Source organism: Diabrotica virgifera, chromosome 4 (assembly GCF_917563875.1).
Source record: "Diabrotica virgifera virgifera chromosome 4, PGI_DIABVI_V3a".
In the NCBI taxonomy this organism is placed as follows: Eukaryota; Metazoa; Arthropoda; class Insecta; order Coleoptera; family Chrysomelidae; genus Diabrotica; species Diabrotica virgifera.
Window position 1 is genome coordinate 21,872,873 of NC_065446.1, and position 21,563 is coordinate 21,894,435.

A 21,563-nucleotide genomic window follows, 5' to 3' on the forward strand; every position below is an offset into this window, starting at 1 on the left:
CTTAACGTGCTCTCCGAGGCACGGTGAGACGGCTCGTATTATTTTTAGAAATGAAAAATTGTTTCTCTTTGGCAGGGCTCGAACCCACGTGCACTGGCGTATGAGGCCAGCGATTATGCCGTTACGCTACGGCCGCTCACAAGCGGTGCGATACCGACAAAGATCCCTTTGACGCAGACGCGCCAGACCGACAGAGAACGGAAGTAGAACGAAGCGAGGCAAAGTTGCACAAGGTGGCCGTCTACACTCTCGTACTTGTTGAACCTCGATTGACTTCGGCGAGAGTGTGGAGCTTACATACGAAACTATAATAATATACGCCAGGAAATAATAATATTGACTAACTGTAGCAGACAGGTATGTCATGATTCGTACATAACAGGCATCACAGTCTAAAAATGGATTTTGATAACGCGCAGTGTAAAACTACTTGGAATTCCACATAATAGACGGTATTTTACTAAACATCAACTTCTGAATATATTTTTTATTCGTAAAATATAGGGAATTTCTTTATTTCAAAATATGAGGATATCTAGAATGATATTAAAGTCAAATAAAAAAATAATGAGTTAAACATTGAAAATACTATTGAATTTATTAAAGAAAAATATACGCTGGGGTCCAAATTTACGCCCCTTGGTCATCCGAAGGTTAAAATCAGAATAATATGCAAAAAAAGAGTCACAAATTTTCATTAATATCATCTTCTTGATTCAAAGATATTTGACTGCTTCCAGACTTTATACAAACCCTATATAACAAGTAATATGGTAAGATATTTTAATACTTTTATACCACAGATCTATGTTTATAATCTACAGAGCTACAATATGAAGAAATAAAAACAGCGCTGAAGAAAGAACTGGAGGCGTGGGCTTATGCTAGGTCACTGAGGTCTCGCAGAAACTGCGGGATTTGTGAGTATTTATGAAAATACAAAATATTTGAAATACACCAACGCACAAGTCGAAAAAATATGTTTCGGAGCGCTGAAGCGTACTAATTTATTAATAAACCCCAGGATTATAAATAATGATAATATTTCACGTTAAATAACACTGAGACTGGGTGTTTTATCAAAATAAATAAAATCGTAATCAAACCAAGATTTTCAGAAATTATATACCGTATTATTATTAGAAGGAGACCTATAGCCGAAAAATCATCGTCATAAGTAATATGGAGTTTTTCCTGTGAAATGTGTCAATTGTACAGGGTGTAACAAAAATACTGGTCATAAATTTAATCACATATTCTGAAACCAAAAATAGTTCGATTGAACCTAACTTACCTTAGTACAAATGTGATTATAAAAAATGAAAATCGATTTTTTCCAATATATTAAAAACTATTGAATATTTTTTATTGAAAATGGACATGTGGTATTCTTATGGCAGTAGCATTTTAAGAAAAAATTGTAGTGAAATTTGGAGACCCCATAAAAATTTTATGGGAGTTTTGTTCTTTAAACCCCCCAAACTTTTGTGTACGTTCCAATTAAATTATTATTGTAGTACCATTAGCTAAACACGATGTTTCTTAACCTTTTTTGGCTCTTAGTACTTTTTCGAAAAATCAGTTTTTATCAAGATATTTTGAATATTTGTCAAATCCACCACATATTTGTATAATATGGTTAACCTTTAACTACACGCTTTTATTATTATTCACTTCAAAATTTGTGAGAATATCGAACTATGTCACAGGTAAGCTATTGAAATTTAATACATTTGGGATTATGGGTTCTAAAACTAGTTTCCTAAAGCCTCGGTTTCCTCGAAAGCGGCACCGACAAACTGAGAACGTAACAGTGCGATGAATGACGTCATAAAAAACTGTACCATGCAAAATAATAGCGGTGGTTTCCAAGGATGCGTTGGAAGCCACCGCTTGCTGAGTTTGCACATTCCATTGGCCCAGTGAAGAACCTTGAATTTTTTACCGTAATCTGACGTAATTCATCGCAGTGTTACTGTCACAGTTTGTCGGTGCCGCTTTCGAGGAAACCCAGGCTTAAGGAAGATAATAATTGCGGTAGAACTTTTAAAATGCTGTTTGACTCGGATTTTTTCTTGATATTTTGAGGTTAACTGATTATGGTGTTGAAGTGGATACAACAAGGTGTGTAGAAAAGGAGGTCCTTTTCATTACTACTTCTTGTCCGTTTCAAAGCGCCGTGACAAATTCGTCAATAAATATTAGTTTTTAAACAGCTTTGTTTAAATTTGACGTTCCGTACCTATATTTGATATTTCAAAATAAATTGTGAAATCGAATTTTAATACATTTTCTCTCTTTTCGGATTAACAAAATGTCATCTAAACCTAAAAAAAGGATACGACCGTCCAGTGAAGCAATCAAAACTGCTGTAAGAGAAGTTTGTGATAGAAATCAATCGATTGGATCAGTGGCGGCAGCACATAATATTTCCAAGTCTTACCTAGCTTCTATTTGTAAAAGAGCTAAAAGTCAGGAAGAAGGTTATCGCCATCAATCTGATATAGGCAACAAACGTATTTTCTCCCTTGATCAGGAAAAACTGCTGGTTGAGTATTTGAAAACATCGTCAAAGATGTGTTACGGGCTTACAACCGTGCAAGTCAGGCAATTGGCCTATAAGTAAGCTAGAGCACATGGAATTGTACCGACATCTTGGAATGAAAGACAGATAGCATCAAAAGACTGGTTGCGTGGTTTTATGAAAAGAAATGCGACATTGAGTTTAAGAAAACCAGAAAATACCTCGCTTTCTAGAGCTACTTTTTTCAATCCAACAAATGTTAATAAGTTTTATGACAACTGGGAGAGAGTTCTCGAAAAATATAAATTCAAGCCACATATGATATGGAATTTAGATGAAACCGGTTGTCCAACCGTCACAAATCCTCCAAGGTGCTAGCAACAAGAGGTTCAAAACCAGTCGGGCAAGTGACCTCGGCTGAAAGGGGAAATTTAGTTACTATGCTTGGATTTATTAATGCCTCTGGTGGAACGATTCCACCGACGTTTATTTTTCCCAGAGTGCATTTTAAAGAAATAATGTTAAAAGACAGGCCCGATGGTGCATTAGGGCTTGCAAATCCTAATGGTTGGATGACAGAAGTAGCGTTCTTAGAGGCAATGAAACACTTTATAAAATTTGTAAAGCCAACTGCAGAAAACCCATGCCTGATTTTAATGGATAACCATAAATCGCATACAACAATTGAAGTTGTAATGTTAGCGAAGGAAAACCATATCATAATTCTAACATTTCCGCCACACTGTAGTCATCGGCTACAGCCATTAGACGTTTGTGTGCATGGACCTTTTAAAACTAGATATTTTGTACGCCAGCTATAAGAATTCTACTGCAAATATATTTAAAAATTTAATTTTTGACCTTGTTTATCTCTCTAACCTATCACTGGATTGTGCTTTACAATTTGGTTTTAGTTTCGTTATAATCGGCGTTCGGGGAAGTTCGTAATTTACAGTTTATTATTTGTTGTTTCCGGTGGTGGACAATATACACCACGATTATATTAATCTAAGTAGTAATATAAGTACAATATTTCAATTGTTTTTTTAGTCATTATGGCACAAAGTATATTTTTTTATAATCAAAACTTTTTCTCCCGTAAAAAATCACATTCCAAAAAAAATTTTATTAGTAATTTTATTTATCATGGAATCCAGTTTTTCCATGATTCCAGTTATAAATCCCAATTGGCTTACTGAGAAGGAACTCCAAGTATTCACTGATGCCGAATAAGGTTTATAACAAACAACTAAGTGTATTTAAAAAAAATAATAAACCAATTAGCTGTTTTTAAGTATATATTCTTGTGGCGTATAAAGTACGCCAAGCGTGTAGTTATGTTATAACTTGATGCGCGGGTAGTTAAAGGTTAAGTACGATTATGGAAACTTGGTAATAATATGAAAATTTATGTATGATTTACATTTTTAGGTATATTTTGCACCATATTAAAAAAGAAGCCACATCTCGATAAAAGGTGCCTTCTCGAAAAAATCCAAAGAGGCAAAAAAGTTTTAAAAACACTGTGTTTAACTAATGGCACCGCAGTACTATTTTAATTGGAACGTACACAAACAATGGGTGGTTTAAAAGAACAAAACCCCCATAAAATTTTTATGTAAACATATTAAAAAATAAGCCTCAACTCGATAACAACTGCCTCATCGAAAAATTACTAACAGGCAAAAAAGTTTTAGAATATCGAATTTAACTATTGGTACCACAATAATAATTTAATTGAGACGTACACAAAAGTTTGGGGGTTTTAAGGGAACAAAACCCCCATAAAATTTTTATGGGGTGCACAAACTTTAGTATAATTTTTCTTTAATATGTTCCTGCCATAAGAATGCCACATGTCCATTTTCAATAAAAAAATTTGTAATAGTTTTCGATATATTCGAAAAAATAAATTTTCATTTTGTAACTTCAAAGGGCTGTAACTTTTTTTATGTGCATATTTGTACAAAGGTAAGTTAGGTTCATTCGAACTATTTTTGGTCCCAGAATGTGTGATTTAATTTATGACCTGTATTTTTGTTACACCCTGTATATTGACAATTATGACCCCTTTCAGGCTGACACCTCAGTGGATACAGGAAGTAGCAATAAGAGATGAAAGGGGAAAGTTAGTGCAGTCATTAAAGGTTTTCACCTCCTATTTTGTTAAACCTTCATCGATTTGCAGGATAATTGGTGACTAGTTAGAGCATACCTCAAGAAATAAAACTCATTTGGTGCCAATCTGCACTTTTACCCTAGTAGTTAATACCACCCCTTCCCTCGGGTGAAAACAATTTTATTAAAAATAACCCCACAAATCGATAGAGGGACAAGTTTTAAGTAAAATTTGTTATATCATGTTATTAAAATAAATCAATACTTTTTGAGTTATTAAAGATCAAAAATTTGTCTATTTAAGAGCATAATGCGTGAAGTTACGGATGATAAAAAGAACATATTAATTAACTGTATGTCAGTAAAGTATTTATTTTTATATTATTTCGATATTTAATTGAATTTTTTCTACCAATATAAACAGAATATGTCCAGAAACTGGGTGTGTCCAATAATGGGTACATTTGACATATTCGAGTACACTTTTGCTAAATTTATAATATCGAAATAATATAAAAATAATATTTTAGTAACATACAATTATTATGTAATTAATAATATTATGTTCTTTTTATCATCCGTAACTTCACGCATGTGCTCTTAAACAGACATATCTTTGATCTCTAATAACTCAAAAAGTATTGATTTATTTTAATAACATGATATAACAAATTTTACTTATAATTTGTCCCTCTGTCGATTTGTGGGGTTATTTTTAATCAAATAGTTTTCACCCTTGAGAAGGGGTAGTATCCACCCCCAGGGTAAAAGTGCAAGTTGGCACCAAATCATTTTTATTTCTTGGGGTATGCTCTAAGTAGTCACCAATTTTCATGCAAATCGATGGAGGTTTAACAAAATAGGATGTGAAAAGCTTTAAAGATTACACTAACTTTCCTCTTTCATCCCTTATTGCTACTTCCTGTATCCACTGAGGTGTCAACCTGAAAGGGATCATAATTATGAATATACAATAAACACATTTCACATGCCAAATTCCATATTACTTATGACGATGATTTTTCGGCTCTAGCTCTTAGACTATATGGGTCTAATCAATGTTGAGTAAGGAGATAGTTATTATGGTTCTTTGGCTAATAATTTTGATGTCATCAACCTTTTAATAGCACAGTATGTATGATTCCCATTAGAAATCTCTCTCTCTCTCTCTCTTGTCGTTTCCCCATTACTGAGGATCGTGATTTCTTCCAATATTCCTAACAATGTTTCTCCATTGGTCTCTATCTTCAGCTGCTCTAAGAGCTTCGCAGAATGAGTTTCCAGCTGAATTATTTATTTGGTCGGACCATCTAGTTGGTGATCGTCCTTTTGATCTTCTCCCCGGAACGTTTCCAGAAACAATTAATCTCCAATTTGTCGTCACCTCTGCGAACCACGTGACTAAAGAATTGCAGTATTCGTTGCAGACATATTGTGGACATCCTTTTTTTAATCTTGGGTTGGTTCAGAATGGAGACCTTTGTCTTATGAGCTGTATAAGGTATGCGCAGCGTTCTTCTTCAGCACCACATCTCAAAGGCATCAATTTTTTGGCGCTCGCATGCGCGAAGAGTCCAAGTCCCTACTCCGTATAGAAATATTGAGAATACAGTGGCATTCACAAGTCTCATCTTGATATCTTGAGAGAGATAGATCTGTTTTTACAAACCTTAGGTAGGCGACTCATCATTAGGCGACTCATCGCATTTTCTGCCATACCAATACGTCTCCGAACTTCTGCTTCACAGTTACGATCGTTAGTTATACTAGACCCAAAAGAGACAAAGGTGTTTACTATCTAGTATTCTTGTAACATGTTAGTCAGTTGAATAGTGTCGAATCTGTCGACCTCCATTATTTTTGTCTTAGCTTTATTGATTTTTAGACCAACTTTATTGCTTTCGTACTCAACTCTTCGCAGGAGATCAAACATTTTTTGCTCGTTTGCTGCTATAAGGGTAGTGTCATCAGCAAATCTTAAGTTGGAGATTTTCCTATCAGCTACTGTTACTCTACCAGCTTATCCTTCTAAAACCATCCTCATGACATGTTCACCATAAATGTTAAATAAGTCAGGTGACAACACGCATCCTTGTCTAACCATTGGAAATACCTGCATTAATTTCGCTACTTATGGAATTCTTGATGATTATTGATTTCTGCGCCCAGATATGTGAATGCATTCACACGTTCATTAGTATAGTTGTCTAGTAGTATGGTATAGTTATAGTTAGACCCAAACCCAGACATCCAAAGTGAAAGTTATCCTCCAACACCAAATTGTTCTATATGGTCCACATAATGTTCAGAAAAAAGTCACACCATTTTGAGCGTCGGGTTTGGGGAGGAGAGGGGGGAGAAATCTGCAAATTCGTAGTTTTTTACGTTTTTCGTCAATATTTCTAAAACTAAGCGGTTTAGCATGAACAACTTTCTACACAAAACTGTTCTACATTAAATTTGAAATAAAAAAGGCCCTATGCATAACCCTTCTAAAATGAACGGTTCCAAAGTTACGGAGGTAGTACACTCAGCGCCGGTTTAACCAGGGGTCTTTTGGGTGCTGTAGCACCGGGCGGTTGAAAGTTCTAGGGCGGTACGCGCGAAGCGCGTGCTGTTCTGAAATTATATGATTATGGTAAAATAAAATTTGCATACAAATCCACATGATATAATAATAAAAATTTTTCTGTTTTATCATTAACTTGAAAACTTAACAATAATTTATAAATAAATTATTATTAGTAACGTCGACGTACCTATATGGTTTATGCACTGTGTTCAGTTTATGTTATCTAAATGTCAGATAACGTACAAACATGCCGCGCGCCGGAAAATTATATCAATGTGCGAACACCGCAAACCACACGTTTGGGTTGGTAGACGGCCTGACGGGCGCCGGCCGGCGCGCCGCGCCGAAATAATAAAACAGAAACTGCTTACTACTTGAACACTTGAACCAGAAAATAATAAGGCGTAGGACGGTAGAGTTGATTAGTAAAATTTGTTCTATCCTACTAATACAGACCAGGCAGTTGTATAAATAGGAGTAGAAATAGAAATACCTACAAACGTATAACTAAACTAAGGTAAGATGTTTGACTTACATTTGAAACTGTATAGGTAATTATAATTTGTAAATTAAACATTAATATAATCAATATTCAATAGAAAAATATGGAAGGGCGGAAACAACCTGGATCTTTCTGGCGTAAAAGGAAGGAAACAAGAAAAGCAAGAAAGACAAAATAAAATTTTGAAAGGTATACCCAAAATGACAGCATTTTTTACACCTGATGGAAATCAAGAAGACAACACTACAAATATTTCCCAACCCGGTAGTAGTTCTAGTGCTACTAGTGATAAATATATTCATATTCAACCACATGAACTTATTTTGGAGACTTCAGAATTAGTGCCAGAGCCAGAGCACTTAGTATCACCTGTTTCAAAAGTATTAGAATATGAAGAAGCAACCACCAGTAACTCGGGTAAGGCATATTTAAATTTTTTTTAACGAGGCTAAAATGCAAAAAGATAACGGTGCCTTTACAAATGGTAAATAAAACAGGACAATGACAAATAATTTTTTTTTATTTCTTTTCAGATCCAAAACAGGATTTACTTAATTTTAAAGATCCGGCACTTTGGCAAGATTCCCATAATTATGCAGAAATGATTCTAGAAAAATGGGTCGAACAGAATCTTACAGATATGGACTTTTCAATGTCAAAAAGAAATTTCGGGGAACAACACAGGTATGCCGGTAAGCAAATATTTTATAAAAGACTTGTTAATGGAGAAGTGGTGCGCCGCGATTGGGCAATTTACTCCGAGAGCACTGGCAATATACTTTGTCTTTATTGTGTATTATTTGGAAATAAAAAACCAATTTAAAACAGGATTTTCATTATGGAATAAAAGTAAGAAAAGATTAGACGAACATGAAAGATCCAATGATCATATAGATAATCTGAAAATGTATATGACTCGCTTATTAAAGCAAAGAAGAGTTGATGTAGAACTCGAAAAGGAAATCAGCACTGCGAAAGAATATTGGGTGAAAGTAGTAGAAAGAATCATAAGTGTAATAAAGTTTCTGGCTACCAGGGAATTGGCATTTAAAGGTACTCATGATAGAATTGGCAAAAAAGGGAATGGAAACTACTTAGGTTTACTGGAACTATTGTCAGAATATGATCCATTTTTGAAAGATCATATTAATAAACGAGCAAAGTTAGGTAAGGGCAAAACGTCATATCTATCAAAAGATATATGTAATGAATTACTGAATATTTTATCCAATCGAGTCATTGATGAAATTGTTAGACAAATTAAGGCAAACAAATACTATTCTATAAGTGTAGATTCAACACCTGACATAACACACCATGACCAACTTACAGTGATTGTGAGATATTGTGACAATAAAGGGAATCCCGTGGAAAGATTCGTGGGATTTTATAAAAACACTGGGCATAGCTCACAACAACTTGAGGAAACAGTTATTGGGATGTTAGAGTCTTTGAAATTAGATATTAAGAACTGTAGAGGCCAGTCTTACGACAATGCCAGTAATATGAGTGGAAAGTATTCTGGTTTGCAAGCACGTATTAAAGCTTACAATGATTTCGCTCTCTTTGTGCCGTGTGCTGCTCACTCTTTAAATTTGGTTGTCCAAAATGCAGCAGATTGTTGTTTGGAAACAACATATTTTTTTATGTTGGTACAAGCTATCTACAATTTTTTCTCCGTGTCTACACATAGGTGGGAGTTATTGTCTCGTGCAATAAAGGATTCGGCTGAGTCGGAGCAGACACTGTTACCTAAGAGAGTGAATACAACCCGTTGGTCTTCTCGTTTTGATGCCGTAAAAGCGTTAAAAAGCAATTACGGTTTGATTAAAACATGTTTGATTGGAATATCAACGGATATAAATGAGAAAAACATATGCATGCATAGCTTCAACATAGTCGAAGCAGCTTCTCTATCGAAAAAACTTGATTTGTTGGAAAACGGAATAATTTTATCATTTTGGCTTGACGTTTTACAAAGGGTTAATGAAGTGAATAAATCAGTCCAAAAGGAAAATATGGATTTAAGCACAACCGCTCATCTGTTATCATCTTTAGCAGATTACTTTGATTTCTTACGTGATCGTTTTGATCACTACGAGGCCTTAGGAATGTTGTTAACAGGGAACGAAAATTATGCTGAGAAGAGGATTATCAAAAAAAAATTGCAATTAGGAGAAATGAATTCGGAGGCAAGCTTAAGCCAAAAAGAAAAAATGCGAACACAATGTTATGTTTGTATAATAGACAATCTTAAGTCGGAGATTATTCGCCGATCTGATAGTTATAAATCTTGTTCAAGAGCATTGAATTTTTGTTTAAACTAAAAGCTACGGAAGATGAAGATATTTTCAAATCTGCAACCGAATTACAACAAAACTACAAGGAGGATTTGGACGAGTATTTTCCCCAAGAATGTGTTCATTTAAATCATTTGTTAACGTCTCTTCCCCAATTAAAAATAGACACTCCTTTAGAATTGGTACAGGCTTTATACGAAAATAAATTAATATCTTCATTTCCAATAGTTAATATTTGCCTGCGTATTTTTTTCTCCATAATGGTCGCAAATGCAAGTGGCGAACGCCCTCTTTCGACAATAAAAAGGGCAAAGACCTACTTAAGAAATGCAATTTCCCAAGAAAATTTGAACTCCTTAGCAGTCTTATCCATTAACCAGGACCTGCTAAATGAATTAAATATAACTGATATCATCGAAAACTTCGCTTCAGTAAAATCAAGAAAACAAGCTTTTCAATAGTAAAGGTATTTGCTTACCTACCTGATGTTACCCTGTTTGAATGTTATTAAGTAAATTTTTATTTTACTTTGTGAAGTTCGCCCTTAATTTTTTCCTTGTATATTGTTAGTTTTCATTTAAGTTTGAAACCAAAAAAAGTTGTAATTGTTTTTTTTTATTTTAATAAACTTGTATTCAAAATATGTTTTGTTGAATTGAAATAAAGTTAAGAAATATTTTTGAGCCTGGGCGCGGCATCCGTATCAGCACCGGGCGGCAGACTGTGTTAAACCGGCACTGAGTACACTATAATCGGTCCAAAAAAAGGCCTAACCCAGACATCCAAAGTAAAAGTTTTCCTTCAACACCAAATTGTTCTATATGGTCCACATATTGTTCAGTAAAAAGTTACACCATTTTAAGCGTCCGGTTTGGGGGGGAGATTGGGGAGAAGTCGGTAAATTTGTAGTTTTTTTTACGTTTTTCGTCAATATTTCTAAAACTATGCCTTAGCGTAAGGAATGTTCTATAGAAAAATGTTCTACATAAACTTTAAAACAAAAACGGTTTATACATAATTGTTATAAAATCAACGGTTCCAGAGTTACGGAGGGTGAAAAGTGGAGGTTTTCGATACTTTTTATATTTACCGACTTCTCCCCCCTCTCCCCCCCAAACCCAACGCTCAAAATGGTGTGACTTTTTTCTGAACATTATGTGGACCATATAGAACAATTTGGTGTTGGAGGATAACTTTCACTTTGGATGTCTGGGTTTTTGGTATAGTTATATCATAAATATTGCCCAAAAAATATAAAAAGTATCGAAAACCTCGACATTTCACCCTCCGTAACTCTGGAACCGTTGATTTTATAGCAATTATGTATAGAACATTTTTTGTTTTAAATTTCATGTAGAACATTTTTATATATAACATTGTTTACGCTAAAGTATAGTTTTAGAAATATTGACGAAAAACTTATAAAAAACTACTAATTTACCGGCTTCTCTCCCATCTCCCTCCCAAACCGGACGCTCAAAATGGTGTAACTTTTTACTGAACAATATGTGGACCATATAGAACATTTTGGTGATGGAGGAAAACTTTTACTTTGGATGTTTGGATTAGGCCTTTTTTTTGGACCAGTTATACTATACTACCTTCGTAACTTTGGAACCATTCATTTTAGAAAGATTATGCATAGGGCCTTTTTTATTTCAAATTTAATGTAGAACAATTTTGTATAGAGGGTTGTTCATGCTAAACCGCATAGTTTTAGAAATATTGGCGAAAAACTTAAAAAACTACGAATTTACCGATTTCTCTCCCTCACCCCCCCAAACCCGACGCTCAAAATGGTGTGACTTTTTTCTGGACATTGTGTGGACCATATAGAACAATTTGGTGTTGAAGGATAACTTTCACTTTGGATGTCTGGGTTATGCCATCTTTTGAATCAACCTGTACTGTACTATAGTGCGATAATATTTTTATTAATTGTTTTACCAAGTCATGTACTTCGTTTGTGTTTAATTTATTTTAAGCCGTCTTTTTTGTGCTTTAGGATCAATTTCGTTGTTTCCATTAGTCGTGTATAATATAAAGTCGATGAAAATATCGTTACCTCTTTAAAGCATATTATGTTGGAGTGAAAGACTAAGATTCACCTTCAAATATCTGGTGAAAACAATATCGAAACTGAAGATATCCCAATTAACCGGGGACATTTTCAGGGGGACTCGTTGTGTCCAATTTAGTCCTGCCTAGCGGTGAGCCCACTATCTCAGCTCTTAAACTCCACTGAGTCAGGTTTTAGCATTAAAAATGAAATTACTGTTGTGCAGAAGCTTAATTGTCTGTTGTATATGGATGACTTGGAACTAATGGCTTCCACTACAAACTACCTAGATGATAATATGCTAAAAATTGTAAAAACTTTTTAAATAACATCAGAATGCACTTCGGATTAGACAAGTGCCCTATTATAAATATAGTCAGAGAAAAGGTTCAGCCCGGAGGTTTTCCATATGCAAGATGGTCAAAATATCGAGGCCATGGATGAAAATAACATGTGCAAATATCTCGGAGTAAAGCAAACGCGGACAATTCGCACCCTCAGAGCAAGACTGCAGTAAGTCAAAATAAGTAAGTTTCGAGATAAAGACGATTTTGTTTATTTTCGTGCTAATATCGGTGAAATAAGACACAAATATTCAGAAAAACTAACATTTAATTATGATTTTGCATGCTTTTCAGCCTATATTACATTAACCAAAAATAGAAATTTAAATAAAATAATATTAACGCAAAAAAAATAGGAATTTCAAAGTTACAACACTTTTGCACGGAAAAAATTGTTAATCACTACACATTTAGTATTAGAATTTCAAAGTTACAACAGTTTTGCACGGAGAAAATTGTAAAAAGCGTAGACACATTTACTTTTACAGTAAAACCTGTGTTACCGGCCACCTGCCAACAACGGCCAGTTTAAAAATTACCCAAACTAATTATGTACAGTAAAACCTGTGTTAATGGCCACCTGTCAAAACCGGCCACCTGTACTAGCCGGCCAGCTTCAAAGTTCCCCAAACTAAAATTTTTGGACTACAAAACCTGGTATTGACGGCCACCTTTTTTTATCGGCCAATAGCTCTCTCATTTTTAGTGACCGTTATTGACAGGTTTTACTGTATATCTAGACTACAAAAACTGGCATTACCGGCCACCTTTCTATATCGGCCAATAGTTCTTTCATTTTTAGTGGCCGTTGCTGACAGGTTTTACCGTAGTTGTTGTCCTCTTATCGTACATCATCTTGTGCCAAAATATTTTTATAAAAACTATGGTGGGCTTCTGGTATCATACCCGAATGGCATAAGTATACCAAATCTTTTTTTTTTGGCCTTTTGAATTTTTGGCTGTTCTTTGGCAAGTTTTCTGAGAATAGATATTTTTGACCTCTCAGTATTGTCAATACACAAGTTTTAAGATAACTGTTTTTCCTTTTAAAACCTTATGGAAAATAAATATAATACAGTAAAACCTGTGTTAACGGCCACCTGTCAAAACCGGCCACCTGAACTAGCCGGCCAGCTTCAAAGTTCCCCAAACCAAAATTTTTGGACTACAAAACCTGGTATTAGCGGCCACCTTTTTATATCGGCCAATAGTTCTGTCATTTTTAGTGACCGTTATTGACAGGTTTTACTGTATTACACAAAGGACATAAAATTTACATGAATAGGTTGGTCTCGAAAAACTTTGTTTATTGTCTCAGCCGTTAATGGATTACGTAGACGCTCTGTATATTAAAATTAAACACCACAGATATAGATATTAAAATAACAAATATCTTACTTTTTTCATTGCTTGTTATCGAATCCGTTGCAATATTCCGTGCAAAACTGTTGTAATTCTGTTACATTAGAGTTACAACAGTTTTGCACGGAACTTATGTTCAAAAACGCAAAATAGTTAAACTGTTGTTGTTGTAATATTTAGCCCATTAAGCATTTGAAAGTTACTAAAGTTTTACAGGGGATAGATATGCATGTTTACAATCTAATTCCATGATTACTTCATTTTCATAAAATTTTGAGTTACTGCAGTCTTGCACTGAGGGTGCGAATTGATCATAAACAAATGAAAACCGAACTAACTTCCGAGTTCGTAAGAAGAGTGAGAGAGCTTAATTGGTCATATCTTAATAATAAAAATTTGTTTAAGGCATTGAATACGCATTTTCCACGCTTAGCTACTCATTTGGTATAAACGGATAAACTTAGATACACTCAGGTGGTCAAAAACGGATATTGAGAGTCTTCAGCGAAAAGCAAGAACACTTCTAAAAAGGCACAAAAACTCCATCCACGCAGTGCAGCATCATTACCGCGGTAGTACCTAGTGCGAAGAGGACTCGTAGACATAAGTGAGCAACTGAAAAAACAAGTAACTAATCTAAGAACTTATTTTCAGGCGCAGGTTGAGACATCTACTGTACATCGCGCAAGCTGCACAGAAGATGAATACAACACCGCTTAAACTGAGGGAACAAGAAATGTGCATAAACTACCTACCTAAGCAAGAAAAAAACCGCACCTGAATGGGTAAGCCTCTTACCCCAGGCTGTGGGTGAAAAATAGGTCGATTTCAGGATATAATTCAGGAATTTTTGAAACCTATCAGGTGTTGTAAAGGACGATGACAGGAATAACTTCTACTAAAATGTAACCAAAAATATTGTGCGCTTTTTTTTTAATTGCGATTTTCATTTGTTAAATTTGCAATTTTTAATGATTTTTAATTTTGCAGCTTAGGATATTGATTTTAGAGAAAAACTTTTTAATAGATAGTTGTAGTAAATTAGAAACATACAATTTCAGGCATGGTCGGTTTAATTTAGTTAATTGGTTATTGCAAAACAGCCTGCGAAAGGTCCAAAATGGCCGTTTTTTACAATTGCATTATTTCTTGTACAAATAATTTTTTTTATTTTTTAAAGCTTTAAAATGAAGATCTTTCAATTCCAAACATAAAAAAAATTGTAAAGCCAGATTAACGAATTTGTTGCTTAGATATTATAAATTGTTTATCCCAAGAGGTCAAATGTCGAAGGCTATAACTTTTTGAAAAAAAATCGTAGAGAGTTGTTGAAACATCCAATCTCCTTCTAAAGAGTTATATTTTCATATTATGATGTAAATAAATGCGTAAAACATTTTTAAACCTCTAATTTTTGGGTTTGAAAATAAAGGGGCAATTTCGTTATAAACATTTAGAGCTGAAGCGGCCCTGTGCACCATATGAGTTTTTAACTTACAAATTATTGTTGCTGAAGATGAAACGAAGATTTATAAAAAATAAAAAATTTCTACGACCAACTGAAGCCGAGATAATTTTTGGGTTTGAAAATAAGGGGGCAAATTTCGTTATAAACATTTAGAGCTGAAGCGGCCCTGTACATCCTATGAATTTCTAACTTACACATGATTGTTGCTGAAGACAAAACGAAGATTTATAAAAAAATTAAAATTTTCTACAACCGAAGCCGAAATAATTGTTTTTTTTTTTCTTAAATCATGGTGCCTTTATTTATAACAATTAAGAAATTATTTTACTATAAAAATTAATATAAAATATAATTACATTTAGTTGTTAAAAATTATTTTTAAAATCGGTGCTTTTGCGAGCGGCCGAATTTTGCAAATCGCCCGGCTCGCTTCAAATCCGCGTGCTCGGAAAATTTTTACGTAACTCGTATTAAATTTTGACAGGAAACGATTGAATAATATTACCATTATAATATACAGTCTATTTACCACTGTATTTGTTTTTCTTGATAAACTTTTTTATGTGAAATTTAATTTCTGAAGAAATAATATTACAAAAATGATACATATATATGAAATATATAACTATATTTTTAATTTTTTCATTGTTATATAATTATAATAATAATAATGTTACTTCTTACTATAATATACAATATAAAACTTTTTCTTCTTGTATTGACTATTCGTTTTGGATTTCACATATAAAAGTTTATCAAGAAAAACAAATACAGAGGTAAATAGACTGTATATTATAATGGTAATATAATTAAATGGTTTTCTAACAACGTTTAATACAAGTTACGTGTAAATTTTCCGAGGGCGCGGATTTGAAGCGAGCCGGGCGATTTGCAAAATTCGGCCGCTTGCAAAAGCACCGAAATTAAAAATAATTTTTAATAATAAAATGTAATTATATTTTATGATAATTTTTATTTTAAAATAATATAAGTCTTTCTTTAGTCAATGACTGTAAAATAATTTCTTAATTGTTATAAATAAAGGCACTACGATTTAAGAAAAAAAAAACAATTATCTCGGCTTCAGTTGGTTGTAGAAAATTTTTGTTTTTTTATAAATCTTCGTTTTGTCTTCAGCAACAATAATCTGTAAGTTAGAAACACATAGGAAGTACAGGGCCGCTTCAGCTCTAAATGTTTATAACGAAATTTGCCCCCTTATTTTGAAACCCAAAAATTATCTCCGCTTCACTTGGTCGTAGAAATCTTTTATTTTTTTTTATAAATCTTCGTTTCACCTTCATCAACAATAATCTGTAAGTTAAAAACTCATAGGATGTACAGGGCCGCTTCAGCTCTAAATGTTTATAACGAAATTTGGCCCCTTATTTTCAAACCCAAATTAAAGGTTTAAAAATGTTTTAAGCATTTATTTACATCAGAATATGAAAACATAACTCTTTAGAAGCAGACTGGATGTTTCACCAACTCTCTATGATTTTTTTTCAAAAAGTTATAGCCTTCGACATTTGACTTCTTGGGATAAACAATTTATAATATCTGAGCAACAAATTCGTTAATCTGGCTTTACAATTTTTTTTTATGTTTGAAATAGAAAGATCTTCATTTTAAAGCTTTTGAAAAATAAAAAAAAATTATTTGTACAATAAATAATGCAATTGTAAAAAACGACCATTTTGGACCTTTCGCAGGCTTTTTTGCAATAACCAATTAACGAAATTAAACTTACCATACCTCAAATTGTAGGTTTTTAATTTACTACAACTTTCTACTAAAAAGTTTTTCTCTAAAATCAATATCCTAAGCTGCAAAATTAAAAATCATTAAAAATTGCAAATTTAACAAATGAAAATCGCAATTAAAAAAAGCGAACAATATTTTTGGTTACATTTTAGTAGAAGTTATTCCTGGCATCGTCCTTTACAACACCTGATAGGTTTCAAAAATTCCTGAGTTATATCACGTTTTTTCACCCTCAGCCTGGGGTATCTGTATGGGCGGCATCTTAATGAGGTTAGCCAAGAACATGTCATGCCAAGACATCAGGAAAGATGTTTCCCGGGACATAGGGTTTCCTACTTGCCATTCCTCCAACTACAAATTGCCTGAAGTAAATTGTCAAAAACCCTCAGGTCTGAAACGATAAATGCCGATACGGATGTCAAACTTACAGATCCAACCAACATATTACCGGGACTGCCAGATATTTGACGGAACTGATTATAAAGATCAAGACTCAGTAGCAAATATTCTAATCCAAGCACTAGCTCGCAAATTGGGACTTCTCCAAACCGACCATCTGCCTTATTATCAATACGTCCCTGATAGAATGCGTGAAAACACAACTACAAGCTATACTGGGATCACACTGTGTTCACAGACCAAGAGTGGCACATAATAGACCGGATCGTATACTAGTTATTAGTTAATAAACTTACTAGGTGTAAATAGACATTAATAGATGTGGCAATACCTAATAAAAATAATCTGTGTGTTAAGCATAACTAAGAGATCGCCAAGTATAGAGATCTCCAAAAACAGATAAGGAGACAATTAAAAATGGAAACTACCCAAACAATACCTTATTGTTCTTTTTATTACTGGAGACATTCCAAAGAACCTCATAGAAATCAACAAAAAGCTGGACCTAAATGAACATCTTTACAAGCCTATGCAGAAAGCTGTGCTACTCTTGACGTTCAGCTGAGTGCGAAAATTTTTGGGAGATCTAGGGCTCGATAACGCGGAAAGAGTCCCTACAAAGCTCAATCCTTTTGATAACCCAGGTATCTGGGATGAATGAATTTTCCCTTGCAGGAAGTGTAGGCCCTGTCGCTAAATCTAAATAATATTTTTTTATATCTGATATTTTTTTATATAAAATTTACGGCGGTGTAGTAGTGGCTTATATCAAAACCAATCTAGTATTCTAGGGTTAAATACACAAAATACTTATAAATTTTATACGGTAAATATAGATCTAAAGACATACTTACCTTCTGAGACAAATACGTAAATGGAAGCTGGTTCCGTGTTTGAAGCAGAGCAAGTATAATTTCCTGAATCTGCATCATTCGTATCTCTGATGGTTAATCTGCTTTGTGTTCTTGGTCCCGGAACCGTTTCCACCGAGATTCCTCCTCTTGCTGTGTCATAGTTAATCATGTGATCGTTATGATACCAAAACACATACTGAGGAGGAGTGGGACTCTAAAAATAAAATAAACCAATGTTATTATAACAAATATTATTTAATAATATAATTTTTCTATGACCGTTTAATAACATGCTCAATATTCACTATTTTTGAACAGTGAGTAATACCCCTTCGGCCGAAGCCGAAGCCGAAGGTTTAGGTAGTCAAAACACCAGTAATATTGAGTTTTAACAAATACAATAAAATTATTATAGTTTCTCAGAATTTTACTACGTGAGAAATATTTAAACGAAGATCTTTGAAACATCTTGGCCTATTGTAAAAATTTATATCCTACCTACTACCTGAAAGTTTGTAAAACGTTTTAGTTTAAGGTATAAAATAGGGTGTAAATATTATTCAAATTATCAAAGACTCGCCGAAGCATATTGCTTAATTTATATAAGTAATATAGTATACTGACAGAGAATTTTATTATTCCACCTTCGGCGAAACCTTCGGCTTCGTTTTGGCCGAAGCAGAATTTGGCCGAAGGTTTAAATATTGGCCGAAGGTGGCCGAAGCCGATGCCGAAGCCGATTAATTCGGTCTCTAAAAATAACCCATGGAACTTATTATTTTGCTATCTGCGCACAGTTTCGTGACGGTTCTCGTTGTGTGGGAACAAATCCCATATTAGTCGTATATAAACTCCAAATAAAATTAATTATTTTTTTTATTTAGCTAATGCCTCGACAACTAATGGCCATTGGCATGGTAGGTACGATAAATTTTTGCAGTTAGATACCTAGTGTCTTGTGTAGTGTGTGTGTGTGTGTGTTGAGTAAGTGTCTTGTTACTTTGCAAAATCGACGTCATTGTCTGTGCAAAGAGACGCTAATTATATCCGAACGTCTGCGGTCCCTCCGGTGAGTACCGATCCCACAAGGACAAAATTGCTTAACTTCTTTATTTATTACAATTATTATTATTGTAATTTATGTCAATAATTCACTTAAAAAATTTTAAAGGATTTTTAACTGTAACAACGGTCAGTATTTGTTCTACGTTTATACCGTGTTTACTGTAAATTTTGACGTTTATCATTTTCAGTGACAGTGATATTAGCGTATTTACTGTATTTATTGAAATTTATAACTTATTGTGTGTAAAATATATCGCACCCTCAGTAATATAGAGGCACAATTCAAAAAAGCAGATTGTTGGGAAATCGCGTTTAAAGATTCTGGTTTCCAATATTACAGCTATATTTTCAAATAACATGCTTATTACTTAAGAGGATCGGTACGTATTTTCGGCTGCAATGCTATTCAAATGGAGATTCATTTGTTTCGAATCCTGAGAAAACTAATAAGTATTTTTGAAAAATTTAAACGCAGAATGAAAGATCACGTTATTAGCGAGGGCCGAAAATCCCCGAGAACTTCTATAATGTTTATTTTAATAAGTTAGAGGGGTGAAAAACTAAGAGAAAATTTAGTGTTATTATTAATTTCAAATATCTCGTTCAAAATAAACTTTTTATTTATTCTAAGGGACTTTCGCCCTTGGTAATAATTCTGCGTAATAATTCTTGGTAATAAAGTCTTTCATTCTGCGTTTACATTTTTCAAAGATATTTATTGTTTTTTTCAGGATTCGAAAAAAATTAACACAATGTCCGTGGTAATATTTTCCAAATCTACCTTTGTCATACACCGCACTCAGTCGAATAGAATATTATCAGGATAATGTCAGTCAGACACTGACAATCAGTGACAATTTTAAATATTTAACATGAATCGGGAATATTTTGAGTTGTTGATTAAATAATATTGATATATAGTGTATTTGATAAATAATTGGTTTAAGACGCGAACTTTATAAAAAGTTATTTATTGTGTATTATTTATGGAAGATAGAAGCAGAGAATACATCAAGATATATTCTGCGATCCAAGTATTTTGTTGTTAAAGATGTTCAAAATTGTGGGCGTTCAATAGTAACAATATATTATTAAAAAATCACTTTTAACACCTTTCCCCTTTTCTCGATTGAGTATTAGTTTTTGTTGTAGGTACATATAAATTATTACAATCACTGAATACATAGTTAGTGAAAAAATTGTCATATTTATTAACTGAATTAATAATTTGCAATTATACAAAAAATAACAGTTATCCAAGAACATTCAAAAGCCATCTCTTTAAGATAGTTATGACATTGTCAAGTAGAATGACATTCTAGTAATATTTACATATCCATACCAGTGTGAATTTTACTACAGGTAATTTGCCATGTAAAGATAGAAAAGGTAGGGATAGCCGTAAAATATTTGCGAATTATGTACCCATAGCCTTAAGTTATAAATGTAAAATTTGGCAGATTAGTTACTTGATAATTACACACTAAATAGCCTTGATAAAAATAATAATATAAATGAATTACATTAATAATTACATGTAATGCAAAAAAATACTTTCAAGTTAGTCCCATATATTACAAAAAAAACCATAACAAAAATAAGGAACTCTTTAAGTTTGATCCCTTATATTATGAATGCTCTGTCACTGTTTAAAAAAAATAGCGATCTATTTATATAGCGGAAAATGAACATTCCATTTTACCCTAGGTTGATGGAAAATGGAACAAATTGGAAAAAAAGTTGTACAGTCGGCCAAGACCCACCCAGAGCTGTAGCGCTACGTGATGATGAATATTCAAAAATATTTGTAATTCCCAATAAAAAAATCAAGGCTGTCTCTAAAAAAAACTTTATATCTGATACACATTGATACACATTAAATTAAATTACCGATCAAAAAACTTTTGGTTTCACGTATTATCTAATTAAGATTTTTATCTCGCTATATTAAATAATCGAGGCGTGACTATCATAACTTTACTTTTTTCTGATCCAAAATAAAATCGGAAGCGAGATATTCCTGAAAATTAATCACACGTTCGGGCACGCACATCAGGAATATCAGGATTACTCCATCTTGGAATTATATCCAACGAGTAATGCGAGAGAGAAACTTTTGACGGTCCGTGTCCCGGCGTAGAGTTCATTTGTTCAGGTCGGTATTTATCCGACAAGGGCCCTCGCATTACGTTAGATTAATGATTCTGGTTTAATTTTATGTTGAAACTAATG

The 21,563-nt window shown here is 33.5% G+C and overlaps 2 protein-coding genes across 3 annotated transcripts in view; one reads left to right on the plus strand and one right to left on the minus strand.

Annotated features, from left to right (window-relative positions):
• LOC126882948 (neuronal growth regulator 1-like) overlaps positions 1-21,563 on the minus strand; it is an 802,823-nt gene that overhangs the window by 15,845 nt on the left and 765,415 nt on the right. For both annotated transcript variants that reach the window (XM_050648025.1, XM_050648026.1), the window contains exon 6: positions 18,267-18,480. In XM_050648025.1, coding sequence (XP_050503982.1) covers positions 18,267-18,480 — 214 coding nt within the window. The remainder of the gene's footprint in view (positions 1-18,266; positions 18,481-21,563) is intronic.
• LOC126882952 (zinc finger MYM-type protein 5-like) lies at positions 7,859-10,657 on the plus strand. The gene is made up of 2 exons (XM_050648033.1): positions 7,859-8,133; positions 8,250-10,657. The coding sequence occupies exons 1-2, from the start codon at positions 7,917-7,919 to the stop codon at positions 8,537-8,539; spliced, it is 507 nt and encodes a 168-aa protein (XP_050503990.1). The 5' UTR covers positions 7,859-7,916; the 3' UTR covers positions 8,540-10,657.